The 18,530-nt window shown below is 35.7% G+C and overlaps 1 protein-coding gene across 1 annotated transcript; it reads left to right on the forward strand.

The window, feature by feature from the left end:
• Nucleotides 1-3,170: 3,170 nt before the first annotated feature.
• Nucleotides 3,171-16,055, forward strand: LOC138712289 (uncharacterized). Its single transcript, XM_069843908.1, has 3 exons — nucleotides 3,171-3,387; nucleotides 7,911-7,970; nucleotides 9,622-16,055. The coding sequence occupies exons 2-3, from the start codon at nucleotides 7,950-7,952 to the stop codon at nucleotides 14,896-14,898; spliced, it is 5,298 nt and encodes a 1,765-aa protein (XP_069700009.1). The 5' UTR covers nucleotides 3,171-3,387; nucleotides 7,911-7,949; the 3' UTR covers nucleotides 14,899-16,055.
• Nucleotides 16,056-18,530: the final 2,475 nt, after the last annotated feature.

The following is an 18,530-nucleotide window of genomic DNA, read 5'->3' on the forward strand; positions in this document are numbered from 1 at the left end:
ACATTGGGATTCAGGGGATGAATTCCTGTACTCTGAAATCCTTTTGTTGCAATTTCAGCCCGTGAAACTCTTACAACTGCGTCAGCTACAAGACTCGCTATTTCATACTCTGTTATCCTTGCAGCGGGATTCTTTCTCATCCAGAGCCCACAAGCTTCATAATATGCATCTTTAAATGGCTTCATGAAAACACGATCAAGAGGCTGAAGCTTGTGGGTCGTGTGTGGTGGAGTGCTTTAGATATGAATATTCTGGTTTCGAGCATAGGTGATCACCTCCGAGTCCTTATGCTGACATGGCCATCTGAAATTACCAAAATGGGGTTTTGAACAGAAGGTTTGGCATAGTGAGCAAACTGCTGCGTCAACTGGGATGTCATCCATCCGTTTGATTGAGCTTCACCTGTGCTCTCTTTGGGAGCACCAATGAGGAGTCTTTCATTCATGCGTTGTCGAGGAAATATGAAAAATGGTGGAATGTACTGACCCCCAGCATTCATACAGAATAGTACAGTAACAATTCTTCCCCTTTCAGCCGAAGTCAGTTTACCGACTTGACAGTTCTGTTTCAGCGAAATAACTTTGGAATGTTTTTTTACAGTAGTGACACTAGTTTCGTCACAGTTATAAATTTTATAGGGTGTGAATTCATATTTTTCCATTACATTTGTATGTCTCTCAAAGAATCGATTGACTACTGGCTTGTTAAACCCAATTGATCTATTAAGGCTTGTCGATTCAGGAGTTCGGAGAGACAAATTCGGGTGCCGTTGCATGAAATCATAATAAAATTGCTTTCCAGCAGTCTTTTTGTCACGGTTGAATTGATGAGGAATTTTTAAGGCCTCAGCAAGTTGAAAAGCTAGATTCAAAAACTTTTTCCTTCTGAGTGGTAATAATCTATCAGATAGATCTTTCACATGACCCAATAGAAATCCTTCGAATTCGGCATTGAACGTGGGTTTAAAACGTCCAAGTGCAGGAGTGAATGTAATTTCCTTACCTCTTTTTACGGCAGAAACACTATAAATCAACGTACTTTTGGGGATATTGTATATTTCAGCAGCTTTGCGGATAGAAAGTCGGCCTGTTAACACTTTCTCTACAGCCTGTTTCATAGAATCTGGATGCCATTTTCCTTTGGAAGGTCTGCTTATCACTGGAGGCATCATGAACGTTCTATAAAAATATTAAACAAACATAATTTACATGAAAGAATATGACCGGTACTGCAAGATCAAGAGGTAACCGGTACTGGCTGACACACAGCGAAACATATAATATTTTTTTTTTCTATAGCATCATTATGTTATGTAACATGGATCATGCACAAAAGTAATTCATAAATCATGACTGAATCGAATGAAACAAGATTTATAACGATACTTACCGAATTGCCTTGGTGTCTGTCAATTTAGTTGTAGTCGATTCGCGCCACAGCAAACAGAAAAGTCTTTCAATCGACTTTGTTAACGAATGGATGTAGATTTAAGTTTGAATTACATACCAGTGATTATTGACCGTTAGATGTAACGTACACCACGTTGCACGTCCTGCTAATTGTTGTCGGTATTTAAAAACACACACTGACCTTTACTGTATGCCGACCGGCGCTGCAAGACTTCCCCCTATATCATAAATACGTATTACTGAAGATAGTGTATTGAAAATTTTGAAAATATTCGCATGGAAATTGTTTGTAAGGAAATGAATTAATAAAGCAACTACTGTACATCATAAATAAAAGATATGTGCCTATATGTTGGTAAAACGTCAGCTCCATAGCTTCAGCAGATTTCGAGAAAATAAATTAATATTCTGATGATAGGAAGTTGCTCACCAATATCACCTTAAAAACATAATGCGATAAGAGTTTTGTTATGTAATATTAGTTGCACTTAAAAAAATACCTAGGTAACTTTGCTTTGTACTATAACATTTTTTTTTATTATTTTACTGATTATTTTTATAAGGCTAAAGATATCATCAAAATCATTTCCGACTTATCATGTCATACTCAATCTCTTTCTTTGGGATATCACTTTCTTTATGAATGATGTGTTTCAATCATTTAGTACAGTATAGTTGTACTGCTATGGAATTTATGTGAATATTCCTTCTTAGCCCTTTATTATGTTATTAACGTTTAAAACAAAACAGCAATATTAAGAAATTGGTGTTAGTACTTTTGTTTTACAGACAATACAGATAATATCAAACAGAAAGAAGCCATATAAAAATAACGACACAAAATTTCACGTTCCGTTTGAAGTTTGTACACCACTGTTTTCTTAATCCAACAGGCTGCTTATTCATGTACAGTACATAAATCCTTCCTCATTCCATACCTAGCGCTTGATGCCCGCGCACGACGTCAAGGTCAGAAAAATGCGCTTGCTTTGATATCACTGACTTACACGATCATAAAATTGTAGGTCAGATAACTTTGAACGGTATTATACACAGTAAAGAAAATACATGATTAATAGAAATTAGACAATTTATTGTAGAATTTAAGAACAAACAAAAAAATATTTTTTTTTACTGATGTAAAATTTAGACGTAGAATAATAATTACTTAAGGGTAAAATTATCGGAAATTTAAGTATTTTATTTTAGATTAAGTTAAGTATTTACAAGAAGCCATGGTCGAACGAGTCTCAATTTCTGACCAAGTGCCTAGCAAGTAACCGTGACAAATTAGGCTACCTAACTGCTACGTTATTTTTGAACCATCCCTAATCTTTACGCCACCGGTATGGTCTAAGTGTAGCAAGTGGGATTTATGCTACAAGACTGCACTCTGGCGTCGGACTAAATCCCGGTTGGACTGACTGCGTCGTTGAAATTTTCAGGTGGTTTCGCCAACTGCCAGACGAATGTCGGTTAATCCCCTCCGAAATCCGAGGAGCAACACCCCATGAAGGACGATGGCTGCTTTCCTCACGTCCACATGCCTCAGAAGAGGTCAACGATCATCCAACCAAAACAATGATCCCACTAGTCCTGATACTATTTTATTTACCGCTATCACACATCTCTGGTCATTTCGCATTTCGTTGTTAGTCACTCCGCTCCTTATCTCACCACTTCCGCAAATGACGTCACGTTAGGAAGTGTTATCATCTTACTTGACAAGGAAACTTTAATTGTGGTTTGTACACAGCAGGCAGTCAACTAAAATTTCTGATTCCGAGTGCGGTACAGTTGCAAAACTATCCTTTACAGTGTACGTGCTGTTGCAGGCATATGTTTAGGCAGCTGTCCGAAGATGGTTAGAACTTCATAAGTGACGCCAACAAGGCAACTAGGCAGAAGACAATGGGGTAGTGTGGCAAGTTCCTTCCTCCCTCCATGTCATACATCGCTGACTAGCAACATAGTTCAGGTAATTGCTAGCATGTTATCGATTTAATTCATTCTTGACGCAGTATTCATTTCAAACATGGCCTACATAATTGTAAAACTGCCTATGTGGGTATAATAGATGTTTTTCATATAATCATGGAGTTCATCAGCTCTCATATCTGTTGAAGTACTGCGAAGTTTTTCACCTGAAGAATGATGGATACAAAATTTTGGATCACAGTAAGTGTTGTGCAGTTCGTGTAGAGCTGTGTCGGATATCAGGAAGTCTTGATAAAGTCATTCCAAGAGAAAGACGTCCACTGAAGTACAACTGAGGTAGACCTACTTAAAAATATAGGCTTCACTGGAAGAATAGGTACTTAGTTTCCAGAGAAGCTAGTTATCACCTAAGAAAAGTATTTGAATCTGCTCCAGATTTCCGTTTTCCATAAATTCCTAAACTCCAAAGAATTTCACTGACTTTGGAACCATAGTGCTATCACTGAGATTGCTAACTGTAGCACTTTGCATTATTGCATCTAAATTCACTGAACAACAAGAACTGACGTAGAGCAGCATGAAACTGAGGAATCATATTACCCATTATTATTATTATTATTATTATTATTATTATTATTATTATTATTATTATCATCATCATCACTATCATTATTATTATTATTACTATCACTATTATTATTATTATCATCACTATCATTATTATTATTATTATTATTATCATCACTATCATTATTATTATTATTATTATTATTATTATTATTATTATTATCACTATCATTATCATTATTATCACTATCGTCATTATTATTATCACTATCATTATTATTGTTATCACTATCATTATCATTATTATCACTATTATTATTATTATTATTATTATTATTATCACTATCATTATCATTATTTCAATTGCGGTAGTTTGTTTACCAGACGTCAGGATCTTGATTGCGATCGTATTTTTTTTTGTAAAGCCCTTAAAGATGATATTGATTGTGAATCATTCATAAGCAATATAAGTCTTCGTATTCCTGCTAAGGGTTTAAGATTTCAAAAAAAAAAAAAAAAAAAAATTATAATACGAATTCTAAATCTCTCTCTCCGGTCTGCAAATGTATTAAATATGTTAATTTGCATGGATTGAACTTGGATCCATTTAATGTGTAGTATATACTTTTGAGTTTTTATCTCAGTTTTATTAACTTACTAGCAGTACCCGTGCGCTCCACTGCACTTATTAGAAATAAATATAAAGTAATTACATAATTAAAATAGAACATTGGGTCCAGGGAACATTCGTGTTTGATAGAAGACTAAATCGTTTAATGTGCTACTTAATTTAAATTGTATTTAAATAATTAAAATGCTATTATTTTGGTCCAGAGATCACTCATTTTGTGCAAATATAATTCGTTTAACATTTTTCTAAATTAGTCTTGAATGCATCATTTAATAAATCACTCCAAATTAATAGAGTTGATTGTGTATGAAGATCATTTTTATGTTAACCTTACTGTGCATCTTTTTTTTTGTTAAGTTTATTTTATTCACGCCTTAACATCTGTGGTCATGTCGCGTGTTTAGAATGTGTGGGTATATCAGCAGGCCGTTTTTACTCTTGTTGAGTTCCTGTTTCTATAGTGTGTTGTAGATGGATTATGTTCATGTAACTGATTATAGACTTTGATTAATGTTTTTGGTATTGGTAATTGAGGCGGTGATGAATAATGGCATGTATCTTTCCAATCCGGCATTTGCCTTTATGACTAAGAGAAATAATGAAAAATCTCAGTCACATTGGTCGGCCACGGGGTTTGAACTCGGGACCACCGAATGCGTGTCTCAAATGCTACCGCCTGAGCCAACTCGCTCGCTTGTTTTGTTATTTTATTTTATTGGGTTATTTTACGACGCTGTATCAACATCTCAGGTATTTTAGCGTCTGAATGAAATGAAGGTGACAATGCCGGTGAAATGAGTCCGGGGTCCAGCACCGAAAGTTACCCAGCATTTTCTCGTATTGGGTTGAGGGAAAACCCCGGAAAAAACCACAACCAGGTAACTTGCCTCGACCGGGATTCGAACCCGGGCCACCTGGTTTCGCGGTCAGACGCGCTGACCGTTACTCCACAGGTGTGGATCGCTCGGTTGTATATCATTGTTTATGCAAAAAAAAAAAGAGGTACCCTACATAAATATTATTTTAAGAAACACAGGAAACTAATATGGGTAAATTATGAGCGCAGGAACGCCATTTCATGACACCTTTTAAAATAACTCAGCTCCAGTGATCTCTATGGTAAAATGAGTGTATAAAATTAGAGTATTTTATGTGGACCAAATAAAGGTGCAATAATCAAGTTATACAATATTTCGACATAATATCAAGTTTTCTGTGCGTACAGATTTATTTTCATCTTACCTCAGTCCTCATTTGTAGCATTACATCCATCTAGAGAAACTACAAAGTTCAAATAGTGAAGGTTAATTAGCTTCTGAGATTACTTCATACAAACACACAAAATATTCTCTGTATATTAATATTGATAAACGTCAAGGCCGCCTTAAATAGACGGAGTCATTTGTTTTGATTTCATTGTAGCCATCGTCGTCGTTCCTGCAATAACTCCTATGTGACATATCGATTTTCAGATTTTTGCTCTATTAAATAACTTAAATAGTGATGCAGCAGATAATACAATCTGCTATATATAATTTAATTATATTTATTTCTTTCGAAAATGTAAGAATTCACGATCTCCTATGCACTACTGCCATAGAATGAATAAATTTGTTTTTCTTCCTACTAAAAAATTTAATATTTTGCACATAGAAGTTACGGAACGACGAAACTATAATCTGTGGCGGCGGTGGAAATGTATTGTAATGTTATTTTAAAAATCTTGTATATCCTTAAATATCAGTCCTATCAAAATTTTGCCTGGGATAAAACTTATCGGAAATCAGTTTTAAAGAAACGTTTGTTATGTAACATTTTTTACAAAAATCAATAATAAGTGAGATAGTTCGGTTTATTAATTCAGGCCCCCTTATAACCCCCCTTTTGAATAAAGTATTTTGAATGCTATATAGCCTAAAATCTAAGTTACAACGAACTTAATTTATATTCCAATTTTCATCGAAATCCGTTCAGCTATTATCGCGTGAAAAGGTAACAAACATCCAGACAGACAGATAGACAGACAGACATACAAACAAAAATTTCAAAAAAGCGATTTTCGGTTTCAGGATGATTAATTATACATGTTAACACCAATTATTTTTGGAAAAGCGAAAATTACCAGAAAAATTTCGCTTACAGATTTATTATTATTATAGATGCTATTTTTTTTTAGATATGTATCATAATATAAATTCTCATTGCATATCTTTGTAATACTACTTATATTATTCCAGTCTTCATTTATATGATTTCATTGATTCATTTGTAATTCATTTTATTTAATTGCCATTATTTTAATTATCTCATTGTACTAATTTAATAATTATTTGTATGTATTATTTGTATTTTGGTATCTATTCATTTTGTCATTATTGTTTAATTGTATTGGTCTGTAATTTTAATAATATTTGTACGCACTTTCGTTATTCCTTGTTCACTGTAAATCTTGTGCTGAACTGTTATTGGCCCAGGCTGTTGTACAGCACATTAAACATTAGTAAACAAATTAATAAATTATTATTATCATCACTATCATTATCATTCTTATTATCATTATTATTTTCACTATCATTATCATTATTATCATTATTATTATCATCACTTTCATTATCATTATTATCATTATCATTATTATTATCACTATCATTATCATCCTTATTATCATTATTATTATCACTATCATTATCATTATTATTATCACTATCATTATTACTATTATTATCACTATCATTATTGTTACTATCATTATCATCATCATTAGTATTATTATTATTATTATTATTATTATTATTATTATCATTATTATTATTATTATTAATATCATTACGGTGTGGCGAAATTTTGTCCCGGAGTTCTTTTACATGCCAGTAAATCTACTGACATGAGCCTGTCGCATTTAAAGACACTTAAATACCATCGACCTGGGCCGGAATCGACCCGGAAACCTCGAACACAGAAGGCCAGCGCTATACCAACTACGCTACCGACGCCGACTCTAATGAGTTTTTTTAATAATAAATTCGTTTAGCGTTAGGATTTTATTGTCTTCTGCTTGCTTAATTTATAATGCTGATTATACAGTATGTGGCTTACTATTGACTTTGTCGGTTACACATAAGTTATTTGTGCTCACAGACAGTACAGGAAATTCTATAAATTGTAAACGTGGCAAGCTGTCTCTGTGCTCAGTCATATTTTCTTTCTTTTTTGGGGGGCGGAGGGGGGCAGTCTAGCATAGAGGAATATTAAACTGGTCCCTGCATGTCACTTTTATTTGAACTGCTCCAATATTACATGTAACTTTGTAAAATAAACTGATTTACATTTACGCTAGACTGCTAACATGAAGTAATTGTTTCCAGGTTTGTTTAACGACGTTTGATCACAACATCAGCAGCAGAATGGCCGCCAGCAGGAAGTGTGTAAGTATCTGATATCAGCAGACACTGTGTTTCATAATATTATACTTAAAAAGCAGCGGAATTTCATATTTTCTCCTGGTCACATGCAGTCAGAAGCACAGATCCTGGGTTATTTGGAATTCATTGTCACGTCACAGTATAAAGATGTATAAAGTATAAAGTATATACCTAAGGTATACTGTGTTATAGTATGGTCACGTGTTGAAGTTTGTTCTCTAACAGTCGCCAGCAATGGATTTTAAAACGTCCAGGACTGAAGTAATAGATACGTATAGTACGGTAGTCTGTAAGTAAACTATGGTGGGACCGATGTGTCTGCTGGTTTTACATCCACACCTCTCAGCAGAGAATATTTACAAGAAAGACACAAACTCAACAATGCACGTGTGTATTGCCTATGTACATCCTGTAGTTAAAATCAACAATCAACATTTTAAAATATAAACCGTTTTTTAAACGAAATACCAGTAGTAACGGTTATAGTCTAATAAATCAACAATAAACATAAAACTGTCAGGATTCGGATACATTCTGTTGTCTTCCTTATGCATGGCGTGCGTTTAATTGAATGTGGAAAAATATGGACATGCCTCAACAGAAATCATCAAAGTGTACATGAGTTCTGAAAGTGAAATGAAAAATGTAAGTTAACTATGCTCCTCTAACCTCTGTTAGTGTGGAGTGTGCCTTCTCCGCTTACAGACTGATATTGACTGACAAAAGGCACAGTTTGAAATTGGAGACTTTGGAAAAGATGACTGTTATATAGACTGCTCAGAAGCCAATCAGTGTAAGTCATCAAATGAGGGTTTTATTAGATAGTTCATTCCAAAACCCCATTAAGATTTAAAAAGAAACTAATCACTTATTCATGTGACAATAACTCAAATAACATAACACACACATAAGTGTCAAGTAATAAATGTCACTATTAGAGGCAAAATATAAAAAATTACTGACTTATTGTTTATATCCACTGAACTGTTATCAAACATCTTTGTGGCAAATCTAAATCTAGGTCTGCTAGTCACAATAGTCATCGGTATCATCCTGGTGGTCACATCTCTGTTGAGTCCCTGCAGAAGTAATGGTAGTGATATCGGCTTTTGGGTGCTCAGTTACAGAATTATCTGAATTAAAAGCAATTAAACTTAATGTTGTGGTAGGCTATTCCATTTGCTATTTCAGTTTTTCTATTTGTCAGTTCATTGGATTACTTCTTATGGGATTACGAAGCCATGGCAGCCATTTAACTGACGTTCTCTTTCATACGTAATGGCATTAAGTGTGCTTCAAAATAACAGTAATTAAATAAATAAACCTCTTTCGTACACACAATAACATCTGTTTCATTTTGAAAGTGTGACATTCGTAATGGAAGACAATTTATATCAGTTTCAATGGTGTAAGGCTAGCGAATTTTTCCCTTAGGCTGTGTTCTAACGTGCTAGCAAAGTACACACTCTGAGATGGCGCTCATATATTTTTCTCTTTCTTACAGGTTCCTCGTACTTTCTCGAGTTAAATGTTGCCAAGTGCCCCTTATTCACATTCTGGAAACTTGGCAACTTTAGATTAGCAGGCCATCACTTCCAAAATAAAATAACTGCAAATAATTATCATGAAATATTTATTTTCTTGTCCTTTACAGGATTACAAGAAGACAGGCGGTGCCTGCGGCATGTCGGGGCCAATGTACGAAGTGAAGCTGTCTGGTCTTCTTTTTCTTAGAGGAGTCAATGAGGGACAGGAGTTCCGTATTGCCTCCAACATGGAAGCAGGTGGGAAGTTTGACGATATTGTATTTAGCTTTGGAGGTAACACAACGTTCGTACAGTTGAAACACAAAGCAGGGACATGCCAGACAGTAACGGAGAGGACTCTGACGGCAGAAAAGGGCGATTTCAGCATTCCGATGTACTACAAGTCCTACTGTGAGCTCAAGAACAAGTGGGGACAGCATCAAGATCTGCAGCACTGGGGTCCATTCCGTGATGTGCGGTTTGTTGTTTACACAAATGCTGCAATGACTAGAACTCTGGCTGAAAATGTTGACGACACTGCACTCGATGATGTGCTCATGACAGGAGGCAAATGCATACATTTCTCTGGCTACGACTTGTTGAAGGACAAACCTGAAGCGAACCAGTTCCTCCATCAGTTCAGATATTACACCGAGCAAGCCACCGAGAAACAACTTGATCAATTCATTAAGGCAGAAATTCAGGCTGCATTAGGAACAGAGTCCCATTTCGACAAGTTTCTGTCCCATGTAAAGAATTGGTGGGAAGGCCCTGGTTCGTACCTCACAAAAGATGTCGAGTTTTGGGAGCAGATGGTGGAATGCAGTATTGCTGACATCTGCAAAGCAAAAGAAGATCAGCTCTCATTACTTAATGTACGATTTGATGAAAGGTATTTGAAATCATTTAGACAGCATCTGCCAGCTGAAGGTGGTCTTCTGATTGTTAAGAACGTCAATGCTCTCACTTCTCTGAAAATCCACCAAAGTCTTGAAAAGAAGATTCTGATAGATGCTAATGTATTACAAGATCGAATGAGTGAAGTGTTAGCTCTGTGGGATCGATGGGATATACTTGTAGTGAATGGCTGGGCCAAGGAAATACCAGAGTTACATAAACATTTAGGTTCAAGAAAGACACTTATTGAAATTCATGATGGTGAAAAGACAGACAGAAAGAAGCTTATTGATGGTGAAAAGTTGATAGAAACAAAGACACTTAGTGAAATTCATGATGGTGAAAAGTTGAAAGAAAGAAAAACTCTTATTGAAATTCACGATGGTGAAAAGTTGATAGAAAGAAGGACAATTATTGATACTCATGATAGTGAAAAGATAATAGAAAGAAAAACAGTTATTGAAATTCATGACAGCGAAAAGATGATAGAGAGAAAGATAGTGACTGAAATTCATGACGGTGAAAACATGGTAGAAAGAGAGACTCTTACTGAAACTCATGATGGTGGAAAGTTGATACGATTCAAATTTAGAAGTCATACAGATACATTCCGTTTTGATCAAATCGATAAGGAGACAAAAGAAAAAGTATTAGAATGCAAACTGAAATTCCAAGGTGAGTTCATCAAGCTGAAATCGTTGGTTGACATCAGAACATTTGATGAAGCAATAAGTGCTGAAATTGTAATACAAGTTGTTTCTGGAAATGTCGAAGGAATTGGAAAGGAACTCACTAAACAATACGAATATTATATTCCTCGTACTTTCTTGCGTAGAGAACATGTGTATAGGACAATATTTTTTGCTGAAAATGATTGTATGGTTGTGAGTGGAGTAGCACAACAATATCTGCAGCAATTAGTTCCACCTGGAAAATCTGTAGAGACATTTGATGAAACGAAACACAATGAAACAAGCTATTGCCGCCATTTTGTTGGACGTAAAATGGACTTTGAAATGGCCACAAAGGTATACAATTGCGTTCACTGGCTTCACAAGGAGGAAACTGGTTTTGTTTGGAAACAATCAAAAGGTGGTGTAACCAATATCATACGGCACTTAACAGATGAAACATCGAACAGGAGCTTGAGGAAAGCCATGTTGCTGTCCGACAAGGTGAAGGTTCTTGTGGCTCATCCTGGAATGGGGAAATCCACGGAAATGATTAATTTAGCTCACGAACTGAAGCGAAATGATCCTGCCTGTTGGGTGGTGACAGTAGTTTTGAATGACCATACTGATTACCTGAGTGGGCATCTGGTGTCTCCTATCGATCTCCTGATAAAGGCAGCAAAGTTCGACAGTGCCTTCCAGAAATCACTTTTCGAATTTGAGTTGAAAAATGGAGGCAATATCGTAATTCTAATAGATGGGTTTGATGAAATCAGCCCTAATTATTCAGATATGGTATTAAACACACTAAGGCAACTTACTGCGTATAAATTCAAACAATTATGGATCACTTCTCGTTCTGTGACGAGGAAAATGCTGGAAAAGGAATTCTCCTGTCTTGCATTCGAGCTTCAACCTTTCACAAAAGAAAATCAACACGATTTCCTCGCCAAACTGTGGAAAAATATATCTGATGGTCCCTATGACATCAACATATTTATTGCCAGGTTGTTGGAAGTTATAGGCAGGTCACTAAATGACAAACTTGGACAATTTACAGAAATTCCACTACAGATCCTTATGTTGGCTGAAGTGTTTCAAAGCAAAGCCTCTGACTACTGTCAAACCGGGAACATAGAAATTCCTGACAAACTGGATTTGTTGGATCTCTATTGCAGATTCGTGGATAAGAAATGGAATATATATATCAATGAAAAGGGCGAAGGCATAACAACAAACATAGTTACGCAAGAAATTTACCAATCGCAGAGGAAAGTGCTTGAGCAGAACCACATGGCATGTGCCTTGCATTCCCTGCTGGAACGTGAAGACCTTAAGAAACTCAGCTGTTTCCATGATATTATGAGCCAAGTCGAAGCTTTCCAGACCCGATTTTACCAAGGTCTTGAGAAAATCGGAATTATTGTTGAAATTGTTAATTCCAGAGCAGTGTTCATTCACAGAACCTTCTCAGAATATTTTGCTGCAAAGTGGTTTGCAAAAAATATCAAGAAAGAGAAGAAATATTTAGAAAATATATTGTTTGATCAGAAGTTCAAAGTAATAAGTACATTTTTTCACCGCATTCTGACTCAAGGGTTTCAATTGCATGTGGCTGTCCTAAATGAAGACAAAGTCTCTCTCCTCGAATTGCTCGATTCCCAACGGAGTGATGTGAATGAGAAGGACAAAGGTGGGAGAACGCCCTTGCACCTGGCTGTGGTGAATAACATTGAATGTCACGATGAATATCATGGAAACTACGAAGCCATTCGTAATACAACTACACATGAAGTCCTGGAGATACTACTTGATCACGGTGCTGATTGTAGCATTGAAGACGAAGTCTTGTGCTGTCAACCCCTCACACTGGCAGACAGATTTGGAGCATGGTCAGTTGTAGAGAAGCTACTGGAAAGACACGCACAAAACAGTGACATTAGCTTCAGCTTGGAGCATATTAAGAGTAAGGAGCTCCTAGACAGAAACTTGAAAATGGTAGCAGAAGGTGGGTACATTAATATTGCCAAGTTCCTCTTCAACTCTGGTGTAAGTGTTCAGCATCCAGTGCGAGTAAAAAGTAACTGGGAATGGGAAGTAGTTACTGGCATAATGTTACACGTTGCTGCAGTTGCGGGAAAGGTAGAAATGGTGGAATTTTTGCTAAATGCTGCAAAGAAAAAATTAAAAGACTACAACATGACATATTTTAAGAAGGCTGATGACAATTCTCGTAGATATAAAGTAAATATGTTATTTCACAGGGATGAATATATTAACATGCAGGACGATATGGATAATACTGCTTTGTCATATGCTGCCCGGCATGGTCATGTGCAAACTGTGACACTGTTAATAGATAGAGGAGCGGATTGTAATTTACGCAATAAGGATAGTGACAGTCCAATATTCCTTGCATCCCAGAATGGTCATGTGGAAGTAGTGAGGCTGTTAATAGAGAGAGGTATTGATGTTAATGCATGCAATCAACATGGTGAGAATTTGCTGTTCACAGCGGCTAAACATGGGCATGTGGAACTTACGACATTTTTAATAGACAGAGGCATTAATGTCCATGCACCCAATAAGAACGGCGACAGTCTAATATCCAGTGCAGTGGAATATGGCCGTGTGAATGTTGTGAATTTGTTAATAGAGGAACATGGCATTGATGTCAATGTATGTAACAAGTTTGGTAACAGTCTAACATTTATTGCAGCCAAATGTGGCCATGTCAACATTGTGAAGTTGTTGATAGATAAAGGAGCGGACATTAATGCGCGCAACAAGCTTGGCGAAAGTCCATTATTCATTGCATTGAAGGTGAGGTACGGTGATGGAAATATTGAGAGGTTGTTAATAGAGAGAGGTGCCAATGTTAACGTACGTACCAATGACGGCATTACTCCAATACTGGCTGCAGTTGAAAGTGGTCTGCTGAATGCTGTGTGGATGTTAACAGAAAAGAACGCTGATGTTAATGTGCGCAATAAACTTGGTGAGACTCCTATAATGATGGCACTGAAGCACGGCCATGAGGATATTCTAAAGTTCTTACTAGAGAAAGGAGCGGATATTAATGCAAGAACCAACGATGGTGTGAGTCTAGCAATTGCTGCAGCCAAACGTGGTCTGGAGAAACTTACAATGTTATTAATAGAGAGAGGAGCAGATGTTAATGCAAGAACCAAAGATGGTGTCAGTCTAGCAATTGCTGCAGCCAAACGTGGTCTGGAGAAATTTACAATGTTATTAGTAGAGAGAGGAGCAGATGTTAATGCAAGAACCAAGGATGGTGTTAGTTTAGTAATGGTTGCAGCTGAAAATGGTCTGGAGGAAGTTGTACGTTTATTAATAGACAAGGGTGCTAATATTAACGAAAGCAATAAGCATGGTCAGAGTCCAATATTGATAGCAGCTCTACGCAATAAGAAGAATATTATGTGGCTGATGGCTGAGAATGGTGCCGATGTTAATTTGTGTGATAAGGACGGCATTACTCCAATAATGGTGGCAGCCAAAGACTATGACGTGGAGACTGTGAGAATGTTAATAGAAAAAAATGCTGATGTTAATGCACGTGGGAAGTGTGGTGAATGTGCAATTCTGAATGCGACTGTAAGAAGGCGTGTGGATCTTGTGAGGCTGTTAGTAGAGCATGGCGCTGCTGTCAATGTATGTGATGAGGATGGAGAGACACCAAAGTCTATCGCAGTTAAATATCGACATGAGGCAATGGTGAGGTTGTTAACAGAAGCAGGTGCAGTGAATCAGTTAGAATTATTTTATGACAGGCTTATAAGATATTTTTTCCCGTGTCACAACTATCATAGATGATCTTCTTCTGCTTCTTCTTCTTCTTCTTCTTATATTTTCGATTCTTATTCACCAATTCCCATTCTGCAACTTCCCAGTGTTATCAATATGAATTATATACGTAACTATAAAAACTCTAACACAGTAAAACATGTGAGGCGGACAGCCTCTGTAACATGACCACCTCTTTCAATTGACAGCATTTTTAGGAACCACCGAATTTCAATGTTTCCTTCATTGTTCTATATATACTGTATTTTATTTCATGGAGTGCATTTCATAGAAAAATATTTTGCCGACAGACCTTCTACTACCCACTACTAATTGGTTGTCATAAATAAATATCTTCCTTACTGTGACGGAAATCTTGTCTTCTCCTGTCAGTAACCAATCACAACCCCCGTTCAGAAGAATTGACAGGCTCCCGTCAAATGCACGTGGAGGCAGAGTTGCCGCATCTTTTCCGAATTCCAAGAAACTCGTCAGTCACACTGTCTCATTTCGAGGGTCACCAGGATTGTGGCAACTGTGCAATGTTGGGACGAGTAGACAGGATGGAATTGTCAGAGGTGTTTATGCAGGAAGTCATAAATCTGTAAGTGGGTGTTCAAAGGAACCACCGAACTGCACTCCTTGAAATAAAATGGAGTACACACTTTTAACACTTAGATAATCACTGAATAACTTGCAACTTCTTTACTGTGCTGACTTTTTAGATAATTACCTGGTGACTAGTTTCGAAGTGTTATCCTTCATTGTCCAAAGCCTAGTGAAGGTCCGCACTATCTTCTGTTTTTCTCTTGTGGTGGGGTTTTTCGTGATTGTATCGAAAAGGGTGTGTGTTTTGAAATTGAGTTTCAGTGTTTAGGATAAGCTGAGGGTGTGTTTTTGTATCTTTGTATATTTCGTATTGTTTTATGTTGAACCAAACATATTAGTACATCTGATATTGCTTTCATTTTATATAAATCATAAGCAGAATACATACTGATATACATAAGCCTAGTAATATGTAAATATTTAGAAGTAATGTATAATATTTGTTGTAAGAAAGGTAAAATTGGAAGTTACTTCATGTATATTTTTACTTAAGCACTGCGTAATTTGTTTGTTCTGTAAAAATGTGTAAGTAAAAAAACTAATTATCACAAATGTTAGTATTTTCATATATATATATATATATATATATATATATATATATATATATATATATATATATATATATATATATAATGTTAACATATTTATTATCATATTTTAATGTTTAATCATGTTTAAATTTTATATTCAACCAAACATACTAGTATTATATATTATAGCCTATTACAGTACTTTCATTTTTTATATAACTCATACCCAGAATGCATACTGACATATATAGGCCTGGTAAGATATAGATATTTAGAAGAAATGTATAATATTTGTTGTAAGAAAAGTAAAATTTTAAATTACTTCATTTATATTTTTCTTTAATCTGTGCATAATTTGTACCCACACTTCGTGCTACAGTTGAACTGTCCATCAATCTATGTGATAGTCATGTTTCCTTTGTAGTTCTGTGGGTATCCTTCCTGCTCACGCATGATTCCTCATCCCCAAGCCATACATATAACTGTGATTTGTATGTACGTGTTACAAGGTAACATTTGTACTCAGTATAGTTACAGACATACAAGCCATGCTCCCCACTAATTTCAGATGTTATTCAGTATTCCTCTTTGGTACTGTTAATGACCTTTAAACCTCCTCACCTCCACTTACTCGTACAAATCAGTGTGCGGTTTACAAGATACAAGGTGTCTATTATTGCATTTTGCATCTTGTGAACTAGATTTAAACATTCTCCTTATCCATTTAGTCTTAACTTTTCGTACATACAAATCGCAGCTCTAGTCACGAGTAAGCTAGTTTTCCTTCTTGTTACTGTTTCCATTTCTCACAGTCTGTTACTTTGACTGCAGGCCTCACAGCTCTGCCTTTCCTCACTGATAAGCAGGACACATCAGAGTGTGATCTACCTCAGTTTGCAGTAACAACTGATTCCTCCCTGCTTGGCATGAGTTGTTTTTCTTCATTCAGAATTGCTATTTTATTTTATTCAATCTTTTAGCATGTATTATATTATGCTTAGTCTTCAAATATCTATTGTAAATGTATCATGTGTTGAAGAAATATTGTGCCATTGCCTAGCCAAAAAGTATTATTATATGAGAGTTTATCGTAGTCAATTATTGTAATTTTCTTATCGTGTGACAGAGATTGCGTTTTTCACTTATTTGTTCCAGGTTAAGCTATTTTTATTAAACTGTTATTTAAAGTCGAGAATATGTATTTATTTACAGATTGTGGAGTTACCTAATTTCTCACGCCTTCTATTCCGTAGTTGAATTCATAACATTCAACAACGCTTCCTGAATGTTTCTGTTGTATTATGTATTGATACTAAAACTTTGTATTGTACTAGTAGACTATATTATAAAACTCTTCTGTATATATTTGAACCAGAGAGTGACTACGGTATAATTAAGATCCCTATTAGAAACAACAACAACCAAATTCCGTGGCTTAAAAATCGATAATGTGTTAAATTGGATGAAATTATCTCCAAACTAAATTCAGCTTGTTTTGCTGTTAGATCTATGCAAAAGATAGTAAATATTAATACCTTAAAAACAATATACTTTGCACTCTTTCACTCGGTAATGAGTTTTGGAATAATAATCTGGGGAAATTCCACAGATAGTAACAGTATAATCCCATTACAAAAAAGAGTAATTAGAATAATAGTAGGTGCCAAATCTAGGGAATCGTGTAGGACTATTTTCAAAAAAACACAAATAATGCCCGTGGCTTGTCAGTATATCTTTTTATTAATAATCTTCCTCGTATGTAATCGTGAAAACTTTGTAACTAATTCAACAGTTCATAGCATAAATACACGTCAAAAAATGACTTTCATACTCCATCGGCAAGTCTATCGTGCTGTCAAAAAGGAGTGCGTTATTTGGCAGTAAACATTTTTAATAGCCTCCCTATCGATATAAAAAATGAAACTCAAAACGTAAGATTATTTAGGGCCAAATTAAAGAAGTACCTAATTTCTCACGCCTTCTATTCTGTAGGTGAATTCATGACATTCAGTAACGCTTCATGAAATTGATACTAAAACTTTGTGTTGTAGTAGTAGACTATATTGTAAATCTCGTCTGTATATATTTCATCTAGACTGTGACTATAAATTAAGACTTTATAATAGTATTAAGTTTTTTGACGTGTACGATATTCTAGCTGTAAAGCAATGTATGAATATCATGGAATGTTAATAAATACAATACAATACTAGACAATGTAGTAGCCCTACTACTAATATTTTTTTGTTTGACATGTTCCAAATCCTATCTATGAAGTGCTGTATGAAAACCATGGTACTCGAACCTCCCAATAATGGGCGTACTGAGAAATGTGCATTCTGACCCCAATGTGCCTTAAGCCGTCAATGTCGGGTAACCAGGCTTCTCTCGACGTAGGGGTACTGAGGGCAAAGAAATTCACAAAAGTGTGGTGTTCTAAAAAGAGTACAAACATTTGTGAAAATTCGTTGTTGGCATATTTCCTAGACAAGTCTACATTCCCCCTCAAGTTTATGGTGTGAG

Source organism: Periplaneta americana, chromosome 2 (genome assembly GCF_040183065.1).
Source record: "Periplaneta americana isolate PAMFEO1 chromosome 2, P.americana_PAMFEO1_priV1, whole genome shotgun sequence".
NCBI classification, from domain to species: domain Eukaryota; kingdom Metazoa; phylum Arthropoda; class Insecta; order Blattodea; family Blattidae; genus Periplaneta; species Periplaneta americana.

What these genes read in the sequence shown, in the direction of transcription:
- LOC138712289 (XM_069843908.1), top strand. Translation starts at nt 7,950, where the DNA reads ATGGCCGCCAGCAGGAAGTGT. An exon ending in TGGCCGCCAGCAGGAAGTGT is followed by an intron (nt 7,971 to 9,621) that starts GTAAGTATCTGA and finishes TGTCCTTTACAG; the next exon opens with GATTACAAGAAGACAGGCGG.